The sequence below is a fragment of the Apus apus genome, chromosome 16, assembly GCF_020740795.1.
Source record: "Apus apus isolate bApuApu2 chromosome 16, bApuApu2.pri.cur, whole genome shotgun sequence".
Lineage (NCBI taxonomy): Eukaryota > Metazoa > Chordata > Aves > Apodiformes > Apodidae > Apus > Apus apus.
In genome coordinates this window covers 5684574-5705248 of record NC_067297.1, presented here as the reverse complement: position 1 = coordinate 5705248, position 20675 = coordinate 5684574, and the positions used below count along the sequence as shown (strand labels likewise).

At 50.7% G+C, this 20675-nt stretch overlaps 3 protein-coding genes across 3 annotated transcripts; 2 read left to right on the top strand and 1 right to left on the bottom strand.

Annotated features, from left to right (window-relative positions):
- Positions 1-3048: 3048 nt before the first annotated feature.
- GSC2 (goosecoid homeobox 2) lies at positions 3049-5173 on the top strand. The gene is made up of 3 exons (XM_051634216.1): positions 3049-3354; positions 3926-4173; positions 4709-5173. The coding sequence occupies exons 1-3, from the start codon at positions 3051-3053 to the stop codon at positions 4811-4813; spliced, it is 657 nt and encodes a 218-aa protein (XP_051490176.1). The 5' UTR covers positions 3049-3050; the 3' UTR covers positions 4814-5173.
- A 699-nt stretch (positions 5174-5872) lies between these two features.
- On the top strand, positions 5873-13128 carry ESS2 (ess-2 splicing factor homolog). The gene is made up of 10 exons (XM_051634213.1): positions 5873-6116; positions 6456-6624; positions 6828-6923; positions 7543-7709; positions 8157-8274; positions 8992-9125; positions 9267-9369; positions 10726-10835; positions 11739-11854; positions 12413-13128. Exons 1-10 carry the CDS (start codon positions 5922-5924, stop codon positions 12696-12698), a joined length of 1494 nt encoding a protein of 497 aa, XP_051490173.1. The 5' UTR covers positions 5873-5921; the 3' UTR covers positions 12699-13128.
- Positions 13129-13591: 463 nt separating this feature from the next.
- Positions 13592-20481, bottom strand: LOC127391440 (uncharacterized). Its single transcript, XM_051634215.1, has 2 exons — positions 20020-20481; positions 13592-15082 (listed from the first exon to the last, which is right to left on the bottom strand). The coding sequence occupies exons 1-2, from the start codon at positions 20476-20478 to the stop codon at positions 14870-14872; spliced, it is 672 nt and encodes a 223-aa protein (XP_051490175.1). The 5' UTR covers positions 20479-20481; the 3' UTR covers positions 13592-14869.
- Positions 20482-20675: the final 194 nt, after the last annotated feature.

Genomic DNA, 20675 nt, shown 5'->3' with positions numbered 1-20675 from the left:
TGAATCTCACCCAGCAGCTGTCAAGAAATGCTTCTGCCTGGTTTTCACCTTGAAGGATCGTCGTTCCCCTGGGTTGTTTCTCACAGTGGCACTGGGGTGAGTGATGGGCATCATTGTGTGAGTCAGTGTCACTGGCAGCCCAGGGAAGCAGGTCTGGGATGGGCCAGGCTCTGCACTGCATGACTTGGGAGGATGCTGAGATGTGGCTCCTGTGTTTTAGGTTCTTCAAAGCTCTCATTCCCATCCCCTTGTGCTGCTTGCAGAACAGAGGGGCAGGGGAGGAAGAGGGGGATTTTTTTCTGGTTTCACCATAGGAAGGATTTTCAAACCCTATATATTCAGTTTTGACAAGCGAGCAGCTAAAGCAGATTAACCTTTTGGTTAATCCTCTATAATGGCTTTGGAATTTCCTTAGACAATAAGAAAATGATAAGAGCCTGTTTCTCTTCTTTTTATCTATATCTGTATTGTACTCCCTTGTCTGCATTTTTTTTTTAATTCTTGTTTTATTTTCCTTTCCTTTTCTAATATGAAATAGCCCAGTGATCCTATCTCCTGGAGGCTCAGTAAACAGAACATCAATAATCCCTTTCCTTTATTCCTTGCTGGTAACAAGGTGCTGAGAACTGTCTGCCGATTGGGGTTTGATTGCCAGCAGCTATCAAAAGTCTCTTTGTAAGATCTGGGTCCTAAATCCCATAATTCTTTGATAAAAGAAGTATTACCAGTCCATTTTCTGAAGTGAAAGGTACAGGAGGAATGAAAGAAAGCAATCAGTGGAGATCCTAATAGGCTAAGTGCATGTGTGGTGGGAAGGCAGGGACAGGCAGGGGAGGCCAGGGAAAGGTGTCCTTTGTTAAGGATGGGGAAGGAGAACTAATCAGCTTTGGGCCTATGATTATTACAGCCAAGAGCAGAAAGGGTCAAATCCTGCACCTGTCCATGGCACATCCCATCTCTCATGTGTTATGGTCCCCAAGGCCTGGCACGGTGTGGGGAGCAGAACCTGGCCCCACATCCATCTCCTGTGCCAGTGTTTGGGTACCAGCGTTAAACTGGAAACAGGTAGCAATGGTCCCTGGTGTGGTGCATCCCCAGTGCCTCTCTGGAGTGCTGAGACCTTGGCACGGCAGCAGGGAACTTGTTCAGATCAGATGGCTACTAAGGCATCTTCTTCTCAAATATGTAGAGATTTACAGAACCTGGTTATCATTTTTGTCACGCCATCGGAATAGTTGAAGAAGAGGCAAATTAAGGGATGGAGGAAAAAACAGTTGTTTGGTTTTAGGTGAGATTTTACAGAGGTCTGAGGGTCAGTGAGGCTATGGGACACTTCTTCCTGGCTTTGGGAGACCATCAGGGTGGGGAGGGGCAGGCAGAAATCAGGGCCAAGGAGAAAGGAGAGGAGATGGAGAGGAGCTCTCCTGGAGACTGGCTCATGTCTCTGTGTGATGCTGGAGGGCTTGCTGAGCTGTTCGGTGTGAAGTCACAAGGTACCACAAGATCTCTGACATGTAGTGCTTTCACAGCACTCACCTGTGTGTCTCCTCAGTGTACCAAGAGTGGGACTGATATCTTCTCTCCCCTGCAAAGAAACACCAGGCAGGAGAGCATTCCTTATGTGAGCTCCCAAAGCCTGGCTACCCACCTTGGCTTAAACCACACTGAGGGCAGGAGAACTTGGGTTTAAACTTTCCTAAGTAACCTGGTCTCAAGCCCACGTTCTCTATTTTAACTCCAGCTACTCATTTCAGTCAGAAACCCATGATGGAAGATGTCCTCTCTCATCCCATGGACTCCATCGGCCAGACCTTGCTGTTGGTTCTTTGGAGGGTCAGTGCCAGGTGTCCCCACTGTCCTGAGTCACTGCTCTTGGCTTCAGCCTCACCCCGCTTTCATTTGCTGGACAGAAGAAGTTTGGAATAGGACAGACAAAGCTTTGGGGAAGCCTGGCTGCTCCAGGCAGACATTCTGGCTGCTTGGGGCTCACAGAACCACCCGTTAGCTGTGGCACCAAGACCACACTCCTGCCCAAGCTGCTGCAGGACCTCACTGTCTGCCTGCCTGCACCTGGAGGCAGCAGGCAGCACTCCCAGTGCTCAGCAGGGGTACACCTCAGTGGTACAAGAGGTGGCTACATGCCACTAAGCTATGCCACAGAGCTGTCACAAGCTGCCAGTAATCTAATTTACTAAAGGCTTTGAATCCTTGCAAAGATGTTGGATACGTATGTTGGATACATGCAAAGCATCTGTATTGTCACTGTGGTTAGGGCAGCAGAGGTGGGGGAAAGGGGAAGAGGGAAAATGCAATTTCTCTGCCTTAAGCAGAAAATAAACCAACTTTCACAGAGAGTTCTGGCACAGCCAAAGGCTGTGCTATCACTAAAAATGATTTTTTATTAAGCTGAACTCTCTCCTTTCTCATATTGTATGATATGACAGCTCTCTTTTGATGGGAAAGCTTTCATTTGGCCAGAGAAAGGGATAATTTGCTTCTTTTAAGGAGTTAATCCTCTGGTCCATTTCCGGGCTGGGAACAGCTATCCTCCCCCTTCCTTGGATAGGAGGCAGCAGCACAATGGAGATCATAACCACCTCAAATCTACACCCGAGATGGAGAAATCAGATTTCCTTCTCCAGTCATTTTTGTGGGATTAGCTAAATCTTAGATCCACACTAACCCTTCACAAAGCTGCCAAGATTAGTTAGAATTTAGTTTATTCACAGAAGGGTTTATGGTTTTCTTTCCAAAGGGATTATATCTCTCTCTGTATATATATATATGTATTTTGGGTGGCTTCAGTCATAAAGCAGCTAGGTTAGAGGGAGAAAAAGTGTGTGTGTATAAAATCAAAACTCTGCTGAGGGAATGACGGTCACTTGAGACGCCAAGACAAAGCAGCCATTCTGGATGGCTTCTCTGGTCCGTTTTAAAAGCCACTTAAGCTGCCTCTTTCCTGGCGAGACCCTGCTCCGGAGTCAGGGCACGGAGAGCAAACCCCACCCAGCCTGAGCCACCATTCCTGTGGCCACTGCTGCTGGCAGAGGATGTCTTTGGAGCCAGCATCAGACGCCGATGCCGGCAGAAGAGGCCTGAAGAAGCCGTGTTCGTTCAGCATTGAGGACATCCTCGCCAGCCCTGCCGAGAAACCCCCCCGGGTCCTGCTGCCGTTGTGCTTGCAAGGCATCTTGGATTGCACTTCCAAGGGGCTGTGTGAGCTGGAGGCCATCCCGGCCAGCTCCTTGCAGGATGAGGAGGAGGAGGAGGAAGAGCTGGAAGGGACAGGTTGCAACTGCTGCTGCTGTTCCCACACGAGCGCCCGTTCCCTGCAGGACTCGCCGAGTTGGCTGGGTGAGTGTTTGGGTTTGATTCACAGTGTGGGGCTGGTGCCAGCAGTGGGTGGAGGGGAAAACCTGGGTGTTGGGTGACAATATAGTGTCTGGCCTGCCATGGTGGTCTCCTCAGACCTCAGCTCCAGCAAGGGGCAGCACGATCCATTTCCAGCAGAGCTCCTGAGAGCAGGCACTGCTACCTGCAATGCTGCCAGGTTTCTAAAAGCAGCAGTGGTTATTTGCTGCTGGATATTACTGTGTTATTTAAAACACGATGACACTTTGAGGGGTGGGAGCTCTCAGTGGAGTGTGGGGCATGAGGAAAACAGGTTTTGGCTACGTCTAGCCCAAGTGCAGTAGGTAAGTAAACAAGGAAAACCCAACCAGTGCTGCCCGCCTGCACTCTTCTCCTGAAGTGATGCCCTAAGCCCTTCTCTCACTCACATGGAGGTCCCCCAGCTCATCACCCAGCCATCCAGCTGCCTTCTCCCAGACAGCCTGCACGGGTGCAACTGGTGCCTGAGCTGCCTCGAGCAAAGGGGAGCTTCAGCCCCCAGCCCTAACGCTGCTGCTGTTCCTCTCCCCTGCAGACGCCCGGTTCCCCTGGCCCATGCGGCTCTTCCACTCAGCAGTCAGGGTCTGTAAGAGTCCCCAGGGGAACCCGAGCGAGCTGCAGACTTTCCACCAGATCCAGCGCCGGACGCGCCGGCATCGCACCATCTTCACCGAGGACCAGCTGCAGGCCCTGGAGACACTTTTCCACCAGAACCAGTACCCGGACGTCATCACCCGTGAGCACCTGGCAAACCGCATCCACCTGAAGGAGGAGAGGGTGGAGGTGAGGTCCTGCCACTCGTGAGGTGCTGCTTGCTGCAGCCCCCCGAGGGCACCAAGCAGGGCCTTGCACGCTCTGTTTCTGGGAGCTGCAGACCCAGGACCTCATTTTAAAATCCATTTGGCTGTGTAACAAAGCACACTTTAGGTCTGGCGAGCAACGGGAGTGTAGAACAGTTTGATTTGTTCTGGTGTCTGGTCCCAGACACTCACTCCATCTCTCCTGGATTCACCTCTATAAGCACACAGACATGCCCTATTCTGCTCATCCCCTCCACCTGAGTGTACATTCCTTGTCTGTGTCATCTGCATCACTTCTGAATTTGCTGTGGGGAACTCCCAGATCCCTTGTGCCCCTTCCATCTACCTGAGCAGGATTCCAGGGGAGGGACTGATTAATTTTTGTGTCAAAACTTTGATATTGAGAAATGTACTGCAGTACCCTAAAGCTTACGCTGTACAGACTGGGAGTGTAACTGCCTGCCCACCTCCAAGTAACACACGAAATGCCAAAGTTCTTCTTGTTTTGCACTTTCTAGGTTTGGTTTAAAAATCGTCGGGCCAAGTGGCGGCATCAGAAGAGGGCGTCTGCTTCAGCACTGATCCTCCAAGGCACCAAGAAGCCCCCAGAGGAGAGCTGTTAGTGGTGGCAGGCTGTGTTTTGGCAGAGGAACACCAAGAACATCCATGCCCTGTAGCTGGCAGGTTCTGTAGGGGGGGGTGGGACTCATGGAGCAACAGGGAATCCCTGTGATTCCCGGAGGAGGAGGACAGGAAAAAGCAGACGTGGTACTTTCACATCCCAGTTTCTCTTCTAAAACCTGGTTCATGAGCCAAATAACTCGCCAGGCGTGACCCTCAGGTGCTGGAGCACAACCCACCAGCAGCAGTCCGTGCGGGGGCAGAGCTGTGCCGGTGCTGCGTGTGTGTGTGTGTCTGTGCTTCAGGAGAAGGGGACACCCCCTTGTCTTTGCTCCGTGCGGGTGGTATTTGTGCTTGTTTTACCGCTGTAGAATAAGCTTTGCAAATGAATGTTGCCTATTCTCAGCACCTGGATGGCATCTAGCCTTGCTTTCGGGGTTGGGCTGGCTGAACAGGCGCCCTGCTCCTTAACAAACCAGCACGGACGTGTCCCCCAAGCCCGGGGGAGGCGGGACCCGGCGGGACGGGCGGTGTCCGCGCCCCCGGCCGCGGGGACGGGAATCCGCGTCCTGTCGCACAGCGGGGTCCCCCAAACTGTCCCCGTCCCCTCTGGACCGGCTGCGGGGAGGCGGGGGGGCCCTGGCCGTGCCCACCCCCGGACCTGCTGCCCCGGGCCAACCTGCCGCAGCCCCCCGGGAGCGCGGGGTGTTTCTGGGGAGCCCCGAGGGGCCGGCGGGGCTGCCGGGGGGAGCGTGTGTGACGCGCAGGGCGCGTCCTGCGGTGCCGGAGGCCCGCGCGGTGTCCCGCAGCTCCCCGGGGCCGGTGTCCCCCCGTGAACCCCCCCGTGAACCCCCCCATGGACCCCCCCCCCCCCAATTAAGCCCCCCCGCCCCCCCCCGCGGCCCCCCCGGGGCAGGGCACGGCTCGAGTCCTCCCGGCCGCCAGGGGGCGCGCTGGCAACCCCGCTCCCCCGCCCCCGAGCGTCTCCGCGGGGCGGGGCGGGACGTTCCCGCTGCCGGTGTCGCCGCCGCGTGACGTCACGGCGCGTCGCGCTCGGGACGGCGGCCGCGGAGGGTCAGGGTGCGCGGCGGCGGCGGCCGGGCCCGCGCGATGGAGGCGGCGGCGGCTCCGGCCGCAGCTCCCGGCGCTCTGGTGGCCGCAGCTCCCGGCGCTCTGGTGGCCGCAGCTCCCGGCGCTCTGGTGGCCGCTGCCGCCGCGGGCACCGCCGTGGCGAAGGGGAAGGAGGCGGCCGCGCCGGCCCCGAAGCGCCCGAAGATGATCCTGGATGAGGAGGCCTACATCGAGGTAGGGCGGCGGGCCTGGGCGGGGAAGGGCTCAGAAACCGGCAGGGCCCGCGCTCCTGGCGCCCGGGCTGAGCGGCTGCGGCAGGGCTCGGCTCGCCCAGTTACCTGCTGTAACACCGGGGGCCGAGGCGCCTCTGGGGCTGCCCCTTGGGTTCCCGCACCTCCTCCGGCCGCAGCTGCCCGCGGGCTGCCCCCGCCCGGCCTGGCTGGAGGCGCCCGGGGGCTCCCGTCCCTCCCCCGGGGCTCCCGTCCCGCCCCTGCCCTGTGTGAGGCTGTCGCCCAGCTGAGTTGGCCCCCTGAGGAGCCCCGGCCTGGCTTTCAGTTGTCTCTTTGTTTGTAGAGTTTAGAGAAGATCATTCAGCGAGACTTCTTCCCCGATGTGGAGAAGCTGCGAGCACAGAAGGAGTATCTGGAGGCTGAAGAAAACGGTGATTTGGAGAAAATGAGACAAATTGCTATCAAGTTTGGTTCCTCCTTGGGTAGATCATCGAGGGACACCCCTGCACCATGTAAGAGCTAGTTCACTGCAGCAGAAGGGTTTTATATCTAATGTTACTGCTCTGGTTTTTATAGCTTTGTGCCAGCGGTGCTTAACTTAAGATAGACATTGCATAGGAATTAGTGTGCTGGATTGGGCAGTAGCCCCTGTGGCACAGCAGGTGTCCTGTTCTGTGCTCTAGTAACCACAAGAGCCATGTGTTTTCTGTCGCAGATGTTACTCCAGCCACGTTTGAAACCCCAGAAGTGCGTCCAGGTGGTCTTCCAGCAGGGAATAAATCCAAAGCTGGCACCAAAGCTACAGAGGAAGGTAAGAGAATGAAGTTTCTCTAGCTGAATTCTTCACCACCAGGAAAATTCTTTGAGGCCTCTGTCTCCTGTGAGAGTTTTGGGTATTCAGCAGTTTCTTTTAACTTTCTAGTAGTTGAAAATGATGGCTCTGAAGTTGGACTTGGATGTAATGTTTTATGTCATACATGTGAGTTTTCAATTAATGGATCTCATTATAGCTACGTAAATTCTTAACTCAGCTGATCCCTTTGGAAGCAGTCCATTTTTCCTATCTCACCTGAAACTAGCTCTGTAAGTAAGCAAAGATTGTAAAGGCAGAGCTGTTCATACAGTATGTTGTAAGTGCCAGGTAGCAGCTGCTCACTGCTGCATTTTCCCTTAAACACAAAGAGCTGTAAACACCACAAAAGATTTCATGTGAAAGTTGGCTAGATGTCTTCCAGAAATATTTTTTTTTATATATATATATATTTGGTATATTTATATATATATGGTATTTATATTTTTTACCAAGCTTCATGTTAATTATTAGGGGTCCATAGAAGGGTCAGTGTCAGAAGGGGTCAAGATTTGAGGATAGTGCTCTCAGAGGAAGGGAGGCATTAACATTTCTCAGGCTTCTTCCCTTCTCTTGCTAGGAGAAGCAGAAAAAGATGATAAAGATGCACTTCCCAGCCTGGACAGCTTCTTAGCAAAACACACCAGTGAAGATAATGCTTCGTTTGAGCAGATCATGGAAGTGGCCAAAGAGAAGGAAAAGGTCAAGCATGCCTGGCTGTACAGTGCAGAGGAGGAGTATGCCCAGGTGGGGAAATGTCTTGGCTGTACCTCTGCACTTCCCAAGTGACACAGCAGGGAAACACCATTTTGCTGTATTTCTTGTTTAATTAACTAGATCATTATCTTACCCACCCAATGCTTCATTTCAATTTTGATTAGCAGATAGCAAAAAAGTTTGAACCATCACAAGTGTTGTCATAAGGTGCAATAAATAGTATCATAAACATACTCTTTCTGAGAAGTTAGTTCTTTAGTTATTGGTTTTATCCCAGAACTTCAGGTGGAGTTGTTGTTTGCAAGCTCACCTGGGAGCAGGGTGGTTTCTCAAATGGAAGAGTGTGTCATGCCAGATGCAGCTGAGCTCGTGGTGGAGCTCCCCAAGTTGTGTATGCCTGATGAAAAGATTGCAGGAGTCTGTTTCAGACCTGATGGTTGTTTTTATTTTTCCTTTTTATTCCCATCTCCCTTTCAGCGACGAAATGAGAACCTGGCACTTCCTTCAGCAGAGCAGCAAGCTCTGGAGAATGTGAAAGCTGGACTGGAGACCTGGGAGTACACGGCTCGGAACACCCTCATGTATTATCCAACAGGTGAGGTCTGCAGGTTTCTCAGGAGAGGCACTGGTTCTAGGTGGCTTGACTCCAAACAGGGCTTTAGAGATCTCCTCTAGATGATTGAGCAGCTCTTACTGGTAACACTGCACCTTTTCTTCTGAGAAGATCACATATGTGAGTTGTTAATTTTTTTTTCTTCTTTTCTTGCTTTAGACCTTGCTCCTTTGCTTGTGATTGCAAAGTTTGATCATGTCCTGTTTGTCAGTGAGAAGCACAGTGTCTGTATTACAGCAGCACTTGCTTTCAAGAGCCAAAGCTCTTTCCAGTTTGGTCTGTCTTACTTGTGAACACTTTCTTGTCACCTTTGTTTGTTCTTTGCTTCTACTCAAAGATTGCTCCAGTGGCTTGTTGGTCCCTTGGTTGCTATAGAAAACTACATCAGTTTGTAAACACTTTCCTTTCTGACTATAAATGTACAATTTATGGTTTCTGCAAGCAATCTGTGAAGTAGAGAAAAGGAAGTCTCTTTTTAAAATAACCCCTAAGATCTGATCTTAATTTATACATTTCAGGTTTTACAAAGCATGTATCTAGTGCAAATCTTGTTATAGTTGCTAGAGATAGACACTGCAGTTGCTGGTGGGTTCTGTGTTGTGTAGGAATGGGTGGCAAGTGTCATGTTGGTTGGGAGCTTTAGAGCACATTGCCTGGTGTTACCTGAGCCCTTCCTGACAAGACTCTCTGCCTTTCCAGGTGTCCCTGATGAGGATGATGTGTTTAAGAAGCCCAGGGAAGTTGTCCATCGAAACACACGTTTTGTGAAGGACCCTTTTAGCCAAGCTGTGAGCAAGTCACAGCTCCAACAAGCTGCAGCCCTCAATGCCCAGGTTGGATAAGTTTACTTCTGACTAAAACCTTGTTAGACTCTGCCCTCTGGTTTTGCTCATCAACCAGGAGAACTGTGTGTCCTAGGCACAGCTGACTCACACTCTTCTCCACATGAGTGGCATTGTCTTTTTCTGTTTCAGTACAAACTGGGCAAAGTGGGACCAGATGGGAAAGAGCTGATACCCCAAGAGTCTCCAAAAGTGAATGGATATGGATTTGTGGCTACCCCCTCTCCTGCCCCTGGTAAGACAGTTTTCTTGTGTTTTGTTTTGGTTTTTTTCTGATGCAAGAGGACTGCAGCTGCACTTATTGTGATGTTCTGTGTGTTGAGTGCTGGGGTGTTGTGGTTTTAGACAATTCTATCTGTGTGTGTCTCATGAGCTGGTGACTGTCTTGTGTGCTGTGTGTGCCAGTTTGATGCAGGGCCTAAATCCTGGTCCAGTCCCCAGGCAGAGGTCATTCTGTGCCTGAGAGGCTCTGAGCCAGCTGCTGTACCATTGCTTAGGAATCATCTAGAGAGTGCTGAGCCTCCTTAGGCAGCAGGGATGCTGTGGCTGCTTCTTGAATCCCTGGGTGATGCTTCTCTACAGCTTAAAGATAAGAACTGAAACATTTCACAAACATTAACCTTCCAACAAGTTCAGTTGCTCATTTTTCAAAAGAAGGAGCATTCGTGTCAATGTCCAGTAGTTTGCTGAGTGGTGGCTCAGCCTGGCTCATAGAGCTGTGGCATGTCTCACTTCCTCCACAGGCTAACCTACTGTTTTCTTCCAGATCTGCTGCTTTCTAGGTTCCTCCTGTGTCTGAATACACTTGTATCTTATAGATTCGTTTTCTTCAGGTGTATTAGCCACAGGATGGTTTCAGTCAGAACAGACTGGTTTTCTTCCTGTTGAAATGTGGTTTCTAAATTTTTAGCTGTTCTTTACCAGCCCTCATGTTTCTCTGTCTTTTATTATTATGCTAAAAAGTGAAACATGAGGCCTTTCCTTCAGAAAGCCTGTAGGTGGCATTTGGAGCCCACCTCCTTTCTCCACTGTAGATGCCTTTTCGAAACCCAGAAAAGCAGGATTTTCTAGGCAGTGACTTAACCTGGCTCTTAGAATCTATTTTGCAGTTGTAGCTGTTAGGCAAGGGGCAGTCACTGCTACAGGCTGGCCTTGAGAACTGGGGGTATGTTTGGCTGTTACATGTATCTTAAGTCCTCTGCTCATTTCCCTGCTTTTAAATAGTTTCCCATGTTGAAGGAGTTTCCATACAATGGCAGAGAAGGAAGGCTAGTACTATAGGGGAAAAAATGAAGGTGGCACTAAGCAAAAACTCACCAAATGGAAAATAAACACATGAATTGACAGGGTCTGGGTATAGTAACCTAGAGGGTGGCACAGCCAGAGACAATGCTGGGATTTTAAGATGATGCCCTTTTAATGGGAACCACATGTTGCTGTTCAGTGTTGGCTGGAATTTCCTCTGCCAGGGAGGGGCTCCTTGGTGTGCTGATGAAATTGCTGCATTTCATAGTTTGCTTCTCTGGGTTCTTTGTGGTGAATGAATAGTCAAATGTCTTGCATGAGAGTGACTTTTAAAATTTGATTTTAGGTGTGAATGAGTCTCCTTTTATGACATGGGGTGAAATTGAAAGCACCCCTTTGCGTCTGGAAGGGTCAGAAACACCCTACATGGACAGAACACCTGGACCAGCCTTCAAGGTATTTCATGTCAGGAGTCAGCATGTCATTCTTTTTAGGGGGGAAGGACTAAGGAGGGAAAGGCAAGTGAGTAACTAGTAGATTAACATTGTTGTGGCTCTTGTGGCACCTCTCTGGGCTGTATTGCTAGTCCTTGAGACTAAGAATCTCTGGAGAGTGGAGGTGGACGTGGTTCCACATGAAAGCTACTTGGAGATACCTGAGGTGGGACACACATACTGTTAACAGGAGAGTGAGACTCAACATTTCATGATAGGCTCAGAGAGAGGGGCTTTCGGAGGAAGCTGGAGAGACACACAGTCTCCCTGATCTTAATATGTGAATGGGTAGAAATTGTAGGATTTCCCTCTGCCTTGATCTTCTGGCTGTTTAAGCCTGAGGCAGGTGTATCACTTGAGAGCAGAAAAGACACTCTTGTCACTCTGTTGATGGCAGCTGACCCTGCATGCTACCTGTCTTCTGCTGGTGCCATTGAATGTATGCTGGCTGAGTCTCTTAGTTTAAGAAAGGTGTAATTTGCTGTATGTGCCTTTGTTTTGTCAGGCTCTGAAGCCCTTGACTGGTTCTCCTGCTGTTTAGCAATGTCTGTTTGCCTGGGAGCTTGCTGGCTGCAGGCCAGGCCAGCCAAGACACAGGTGACATTGTTTGACTAGGAGAGACAGCAGGAGGAAATGCCAGAGGTAACAGCTGCTTCCTTGGCTGAACTGGTTGTACCATTTTTGTTACTTGCTAAGGCAGGTTGAAGGTCTCTCTGTGTCCTCTCCAGCTTTTACACAGCAGCAGAGAGGTGTGGGCTGACCCCACTTCTCCCCAGTTTAGGTCTCCCAGTAGTCAAAGGTGCTTTGGGTCACTGATGCAGAACTCCAAGTGCCTTGGCCAGTGACCTGTGTGCTGCATTGATAGATCCTGGAGCCCGGGCGCCGGGAGAGGCTGGGACTCAAGATGGCCAATGAAGTGGCAGCCAAAAACCGAGCGAAGAAGCAGGAGGCAATTCGAAAAGTCACAGAAAACTTGGCCAGGTGAGGCTTCTGTTCTGACAGAAGAATTGGGGATGGGGCTGTTCTGATGGGATTTTTAAATCAGCATGCATAGAAAGGGGGGAATGATAAAGAGCACTGGAAGCAGGAAGTACAGCCAGACTGAAAGTTTCTAGAAATTAAAGACATCAGTTCCTGAGGGAAAGTGACTGGTGGCTGTCCCTGCTGCTTCCTCTTGTCAGCATTAGTGTCTTGTCCTGCACCCACCCAGCAATGCCTCTGGATCCCTGTCTTGCCTCATTGCAAAGAGCAGACATGATAAGGCAAGCCCTGGCTGGGGCACAGGAGGACAGAACGGGCTCAGAGGAAAGGGCAGGCAGAGCCACTCGGCTCTGAGAGGGATGCAGGAGGTTTCTCTGTCACTTGTCTCCCTGGAGACATGGGCTGTGTTTACCTGCAGGCAGAATGACTGCTGCAGCCAGTGGGTCTGGCCTGTGGGGGGAGTGGGCACTGAGCTCTCCTGTGGAAGCATTGATACTTTTCCTGATAAATGGCAGATTTTGACTGTGAAATCTTTTAAAACTGTTTATTCTATTCCAGCCTTACTCCAAAAGGACTAAGCCCAGCAATGTCACCAGCTTTGCAGAGACTGGTGAACAGGACTGCAAGTAAATACACAGACAAGGCCTTGAGAGCCAGCTATACCCCTTCCCCAGCCCACACAGGAACTCCTAGCTACAAGACCCCAGGAAACGGGCCTCACACACCCACAAGCACCCCACAGCCTCCAACAGTATCTCAGACGCCAGTATCTCAGGATACTACATCCATCACAGACAATTTACTGCAGCTTCCTAAAAGAAGGAAGGCATCTGATTTCATCTGAATATTCCAGTCACCAGCAAGATGATAGTGACCTGGCCCTGCTCAGCTGTCTGCAAACTGGATGCTGTGAGACATTGTTAGTGAGGGGGTCTAGATACAGCTGTGAGAACAGAAGCCAGCAGTTACAAGATCTGGGACCAGAGCTACTCTAGACTACATAGCTGCAATAGCCTGTGATGTGCTTTTTGGAAGCATCTCCTGCTGTGGTGTAACTCTCCTTTGAACTGCATGGGTGGGATGCCCAGGGCTGCTGTAACAAAAGGATGCTTCCTGCAGTGGCAGAGAAGGTTCTGGCCTCTTGGAAAATGTTGATAATTTTTTTAAGATTCATTTCTCTTTCTAAGGTGGCTATGCATTTAATTACCTTTCTGTACAAATATGTCTATTTATAAAATGTGGTGAGCCTTCCTAAAAGGTTGGACTGGACTTTATTCCAGCTTGTCAAACTTGTTTGATTTTGTACTTTGCAGAAGGGGTGAGGTGTATTTTGAGACATGACTCAGAATTTTACTGGGCTTCTCTTTAATCCAAGTGGAGCTTAAACAGATGCTCTTGAACATAGAGTGGGCCTGTCAAGAGGGTTGGTACATTCTGAAAACAGTGTGCATACTGTTTCAGACATCAGTTCACACTTTGTAATAACCTACCCTCTTACTTACTGAATCCAAAGTGTGGTTGATGCAGGTGTGAATTCTGCAGCCAGAACTTGAGAAACGTGAGCATAAGAGCTGGGAAGTGTCAGCAGCACTGGAAGAAACTTTGCAATGTACTTTGACAGTAACTTCTCATCCCCACAAACCCTATCAGGCAGGTCTTGTGGGAACAGTGGTGTTAAGCTGTTTGTTCACCTCAGCAGATGTACTGTCTTCTCTTGCTATGCTTTGTACAGCAAAAGAGGAGGACTACTGCTGAAAGGGTCCAGAGAAGCTGAAGTTGAGAACCAGCAGTTCATAAATTAGGCCAATTTTGTGATATTGTTAAAACCAGCCATGCTTGAGAGGATCCTGTTTCCATCTCCCTTTCTGCAGAATGGGATGTGGCTTGATGCTTGTGCTCAGGCTTTCCTTCACACAGGCTTTGGGAATACTCCCCTTCTGCAGCTGGCAGAGGGGAAGGGATCATGAATTTTGGAGTCTGCAACCATGAGTGTTTCAAAACCGTGTTTATTCACAACCTCTGAGACACGTTGGGCTGGAGCATGTGATAAGTGAGGTCCCTGCACTCTACAGCTAGGTGCTTTGAGCTGGGGAAGGACATTAAAGTGTGCACCATTGTATGCAGAATGAAATGCAGGCTCCAGATGTCAGAAATCTTGGGGTAGCAAGGAATGCTCTGTAGCACTTCAGAGGCTGCATAAGCAGCAGGCCCAGCAGCAAAGGGTTTGTTCAGAATAGTTCTGTTTTCATCCTGAGACAAGGGTTTGGAAAAGCCAAATTCTCACAGCGTGACACTTAGTCTTCATTGGGAAGGATGTCTGAGTTGTAGCAATGCTTGATGCCTCTGTGCAGGGCACTCAAAAGGACCTTTCAGTCCTGCTATAAAGCTACAAAAGTATGTCATCCAGGGCAGATCTTCACATCAAGTTACTGAGAGACAGTAACTTGAGAGACACGGGTTGTGCTCTGCCTTGTTCGTCAAATGATCTTTATATTTAGTTTTGCTAACAGGATGGAAGTAGCTTAAATGTTCTTTTCTTTCCTAAAAGGTACCTAAGTCTTTTTGTATTTACTCACCTGTCAGTCAGGTGAAATTTTGTCTGTCTTCTTTTTGTATGTCTCAGATGAACTTCCAATCCCCACGTGGGTTTGCTTCTGGTTTATTGTGGCCTTGTTCCTCTTCAGTCAGCTTTCCTCAGCAGGGATGGGAAGCTGCTTTTCTTGTTTTCACTGGGACTGTGCTCAAGAACTGTTGGCTTTGTGTTTTTTGTTGTTTGTATTGTGTTTTGTTTTTTCTTTTTTTTTTTTCCCCATAAGCTTGTTAGGGGAAGGTGGTGACTTCTCATAGGTTTATTTCCTTGTTGTTCATCCAGCCCTTCTGTTTTAGAGCTCTGACAACTGGCTTCTTTTGTGGGCTCTGCAGCTGGCTTGTTCTTAAACCCTTTCTGGGTGAGGGAGTTATGTTTTAACTTCCATCTTCTGCTGTTCTTGAGAAAAGCTCACACCAACACCTTCCTCAGAATGGCTCAGAGATTATTGTTTTGCATGTTGATTGCTTCACTGTAATCAGCCTCTGAGGCTTTTTGTTTTGTGGTGATTTCAGCTTTTTCCCATTTGTTTTTACAGCTGCCAAGTGTGTGACTCCAAAGACTTGATGTTGATGATCACACCACAGAGAGGGGCTAGGAACAATCCTGCTTGATCCACCAGCATGGATGGCAGTGTCATTCTGAAGAACAGAAGTAATGTTTGATGAGAGCCAGACTGGGGCTTTTGTTTGATTTTTATTTTTTTTCTGCCCGTTCTTTGAAACTTCTGGCTAATTTTTATAGTTAGCAAAAAAATCCCCCCACAACCTGATGAGCAGTTTTAACCATACAGAGCCTGCACTCAGAGCTGTGACTGCTCCAGTAGGAGCTGACCTTTGAGTGTGGGATGAGCACTTGTGTGGTGGGATCCAGGCTCGGGAGGCACTGAGCACCTTTTAGCAGGAAGCAGGTGTAGCACTTCTTCACCACACCTGGGGACAAGACAGCCTGTGTGACATTTGGCAGGCTGGACATGTGCTATAACCAGGTGATGTTTTACCTAGGGAACATCCATGGAAAATCTTATGCAGCTCTAAGCAGTGTCTGCACTTTCTGTAAGGTCTGGGGTGTTTGATGCCTCATTGATGTTTGTGGAAAGCTTCCTCTTGTGCACTTCCCACTGCCACTTCCAAAACTCATGTCTGCCTCTGTGGAAAAACCCTTCCAAGGGACTGGAGTTTTATAGTGCACTTTGTAAAAATCAATTTGTCTACCATGGCATTGCTAGGAATTGTGACTGCAAGGAATTAGTAATTTTGGGGTTTTTTTAGGTCAGAGATAATTGAAGGCTAAGTTTTTTCTTTAAGCAAAAAAAATGATTCTCAGGTACTCATGAATGGGATGAGGGTAAAGGCCAGGCAGGGCTCAAGGGACTGTGGATGGGGTGTACACATGGATCAGGAGCAGGACAGGGTGTGTGTCTTCCACAGCATTTCAAACTGGTCGTGCTTGTACCAAGATGTAGCTGGAATAACAGAGAGAGGAGTTCTGATACCTGAGAATAGTTCCATGTTGTGCAGTCCACGCTTAAAAGCAGATTGCATTGAATATCCTGTGGGACAGTGTTGGTTTTCTGTTAGTCCCCAAGTGAATTAACCTAGAGAGCCCTACTAAAATCACAGTTTCAGTTCTGCCAGGGTGAAGGGCCTTCATGTATTTGTTGGGAATGTAATTTATTTTCAGTGAAATGCTATAAAACTGGATCTCTTGAGGAGGAGGCTGTGCTCTTCAGATGGGCTATTCCTGTAACACCTGCTGCAGTGTCTGGTCTGTGCTTCCTGCTGCAGTTCAGCCCCTGCAATCTGTAATTAGAGCATCAGTGGGCTCTTTGTTGCCAGGTTTTTGGTTTTTTTTTTTGGCTCCTGTAACACCAGCAGACAACGTACCTTACAGGGTCAAAGCCAGGGTGAAAAAACATCTTGGTTGATGGTGACTCATGATTTTTTCCTCCCATTTTTCAGAGGATTCTTCTCACTGTTCTGTGTGTCTGCATTTTCCTCTGTGCAAGGCCCAAGCATGCTTCCTCCTTCAGCCTCCAGAGCTCCCTAAAGCTGCAGAGGTGGTTGGTGGTGAATGGTGGGGCCCTCCTGGGTGGGAGGGCTGGCTGTGGGGTGGTCCTGGCTGCTTGCAAGAAATCATGGGAGCCCCAGTGGAGCTGGGGCCATGTGGTGTGACGTGGGGCTGTAACATCAGAGACTGTGGGTGCTTCCTTGTGTAGACTGGGGTTTGACTCCTTGCTCCAGGCAGGGAAGAAAATGAGGGGCCATAAGGGCTTCTTGCTCTGATAAGTGGACAGAAAATAGGGGGTTTATGGCTGATTTGGGAAACAGCAGGAGGTAATTCTTAGAGAGTTGCAAGAACTGTTAGTGAGGAGGAGGGATGAGTTGCTGAAACCTGGACGGAGAAGGCAGGCTCAGATGCCTTGAAGAAGCCAAACAGTGATTACACGAGAGAGTTCTGCTCTTTTCTTTGTGGGGCAAGAAAATGTTGAGCAGCAGACAAGCAGCAACACAGGGTGAGAAGAGAAACTCTCAGTTACACCTGCCAAGCTTTGAGCAGGAAACCAGGCTGGAGTAGTCAGAGGAGAAGTGGGGGCACTGCCTTGGGACTCCAGCCCAGTTTTGGTGATGCCCTGCAGCCCATGAGCCAGGTCTTGCAGCAGGGACCTGAGTCTGCAGTGGGATTTCCCAAAGGCACCAAAGCCCCAGGCTTGTTCCTTCTCTATGAGCATTTCCCTAGGGCAGAGATAGCCACCTCTGCACCCACCTGAAAGTGGGTTCTAGTAAGGGCTCAGGGCTGCTTTCTGCTTCTCTGATTATTTAGCTCAGAAGGGAAGCTGTGGTTGGAGATACTATGTTGTTTTGGAGGACTAAGCTATTTCTCTGCAAAAATAAAGGAAACTGATCTGCTCACTCAGGGAAGGGGGACCCAGAGCAATCCCCACTTCCTTATACTTGGATTTGTTGCCTCAATCCCAGCTGGCTGCAGCTGGTGCCACAGCAGGCGGCTGCAAACCCCAGCTTAGAGCCAGGCCAGGGGGAGAGCCAGGTTCAGCCTCCATCCCTGTGAGCCCCTTCCCTCTACTCATCCCAGGCACAGCAGCTTCTCTCCCCTCACTTTTGGGCACAGGAGATCTGCACTCACTGGTCAGAAACTCATGTTCCCAGTGGGACACCTGGGCTGATCCAGCGCCTGCACACCCAGAGGCATTGGGTGTGTTTTTGTTAGCATGGTCCATCCTTGCCCCTCCTGCCCAGGGCATTGGGCTGCCCCCAGCTACCCTGGACACAGCTCCCAGTGTCCCAGGGTCTGTGTGGCCACATGAGGTGGCCCTGCCTGGGGCTCCTGCAGCTGGACCAGGCCCTTGGCAATCCCACCATGTTGGTAACCACCAGCGTTATGGTGCTGGGCACAGCCTGGGCAGGGAAAGGGGAGCCTCTTACCCCTCACCTTTGTGCTCCTGTGTCACCATGCCATTCAGTACCTGTTCCCTCAGCTGCTGTGCTGTTTGTGGCACTTACGTGCATGCTCCAGACCTGGCACACAGGCTGTGGGCTGGGGAAACAAGGGCTGTTTTCCTGGGTCAGAAGCCAGGGAGGAGCAGCCGTACCCCGCCTGCGAGAGGAGAGCTGCTCACATGCCAGAGGCATCACAGAGCATTTACTTCTCCATGGGCTTGGGGTGGAGAAGGAATGTCCTAGATCAGTCTGGGTTCAGCATGTGCAGCTGGGCTGAGAACAGCTTCTCCTCACAGCATCCCTCGGGAGGAACAAAGCCGGGGCATTCAACGCTCGTGCCTTGGTGCTGGAGGATGTTGTCACTCGTCAGGTCCCCACGGGCACTCAGATCACAACAGTACTTGGCAGCACATGAGAGCTGGCAAAATGGGTTTAATCCTAAATCTTCAGCACCCCCCCTGCTTCTCATGACACACTCCAGCAGGTCCCCGAGCACACGTGTCCTCTGCCACGCAGCCCTCCTGGGGCCCCGCAGGGCTCACAGCTACAGGCGGTGGAGCCACAGCTTGTACTTGCTGCTATCCCAGCTCGGGGGTCTTTGTGGGCACCAGTTTCCACGTTAAACATGACATTTAGCTAAGAGCTTATCCCTGGTCCTGCTGTCCTGAGCACAGGCAGGGGCTGGGGGGAAGCAGAAGCAATGTGAGAGCAGAGGTACTTGTACATCCATCAGGAATATTCCCGAGGGAAGTTTGCTGCTGGGTATAAAGAGTAATTGGTCTCAATAGGGAATCAGAGACTGTATGATTTGGTTAAAATAGTCCTTACTGCTTTAGTCTGTTAGCTGGGGATAATCGGGAGGGGCCTTCGCTGGCTTAAAAGGCATTTTGTTTAGACTGATGTGGGGGAGAGAAGAACAGTTTCCCACACCCTGTTTTATCTGAAAACTTCAAATTGTAGCATAAAAGCAAAAAACACTTTGTTGTAACATACTTACAGATACTTTAGTTCAACAACATTACAATAATAATAACAATAATAACAATAATAACAATAACAATAATAACTTCCCAGGCAGTGTCCCAGCTTTTGGCTTTACTGAAAAGCTGGAATTCCCTGCAAAGGAAAGTGCTGGTTCCCTGCGACCCCAGCAGCCCCCATGGGATGTCCACTACACCCTGGTTCTGCCTGAACACTGCTCCTGTTCTCCCCATCATTGGAGGAAATTCCAGCTCAATTTGGGCAGGGGATGTTGAAGGTGAAATTGCCTTTTTGATCCCAAACACCACCCAGACTGACCTCCAGCCCCAGGAGAGCTGTGGCTCTGGGGATAGTGCCACCTCCCCAGGCTGGGCTCCAGGCAGGGACAGCCACCACCCTGCCTGGCCTGACGTGCAGCAACACCCAGGGTCAAATTCCTAAAGGCATCTGTCATTTTCAGGGCCATTAAAAATTATCTGTGCTGCACAATTAATTCTCTTTATGCATTTCCTCTCTGGCTGGGCCTAGGAACTGGGAACACCAGTTAGCTCTGACATTCACATGGTGCTGGGAGCTGTCCCACTGGGGCCCTGGCTGTGGGGACATCCCAGCACCAGGTGTCACCTGTGCATGTCCTGCATGGCAGGAGATCCCTGCAGATGTGTGAAAACAGGGACTGTCTCATTCTGTGGTGGGCAGGTGGGAGCAAGTTAATGAAGCAGGCTAACGATGGCCCATTTCAGAGCCCCCTGGGGCTGGGAAACCCCAGGGAACCCCAGTGCTTTGGTGGCAACAGGGTGACAGGGCTGGGAAGTCCTCATGGCAGCAAGGAAAGGCTGTAGAATCATAGAATCACTTAGGTTGGAAAAGACCTCTTAAGATCATCGAGTCCAACCATTAACCCCACTCTACCAAGTCCAGCACTAAGCCATATCCCCAAGTGCCACATCTAGATGACTTTTAAACACATCCAGGGATGGTGACTCAGCCACCTCCCTGGGCAGCACATTCCAATGTCTGACAACCCTTTCCATGAAAAATTTCTTCCTAATATCTAGTCTAAACCTCCCCTGGAGCAGCTTGAGGCCATTTCCTCTTGTTCTATCAGCGGTTACTTGTGAGAAGAGACCAGCACCTACCTCTTTACAAGGTCCTTCCAGGTAGTTGCAGAGGGTGATGAGGTCTCCCCACAGCCTCCTTTTCTTCAGACTGAACAGCCCCAGTTCCCTCAGCTGCTCCTTGTTCTTGAGGCCCTTCCCCAGCTTGGTCACCCTTCTCTGGACACGCTCCAGCACCTCGAGGTCTTTTTTGTATTGAGGTGCCCCAAACTGGACGCAGCGTTCCCGGTGTGGCCTCACCCGTGCTGAGGACAGAGGGATGGAGGGGACCGGGAACTGCTGCCCTGGAGACAGAGGAGCCTTGTTGAGGCTGTCACGGAGGGGATGGGGAAGGACTGTCTGGTGGAGATGGAGGTGAGCGGGAACGGCCACCCCGGCTGGGGACAGGGGGACCCGGCGGGACAGCGGGGCCTGGCAGGGCCATCCTGGGGGCACAGCAGGGGCTGCTCGGTGGGGACAAAGGGCACCGGTGGGGGCCATTCAGGGAGGACGGAGGCGGCTGGCGAGGGAGGAGCGGAAAGGAGTGGGCCAGGCCGTGCCGGGGGGTCCCGGTGAGCGGCGGGTCCCGAGGGGCGGGTCCCGGTGAGCGGCGGGTCCCGAGGGGCGGGTCCCGGTGAGCGGCGGGGTCCCGGGGGGCAGGGTCCCGGGGGGCGGGTCCCGAGGGGCGGGTCCCGGTG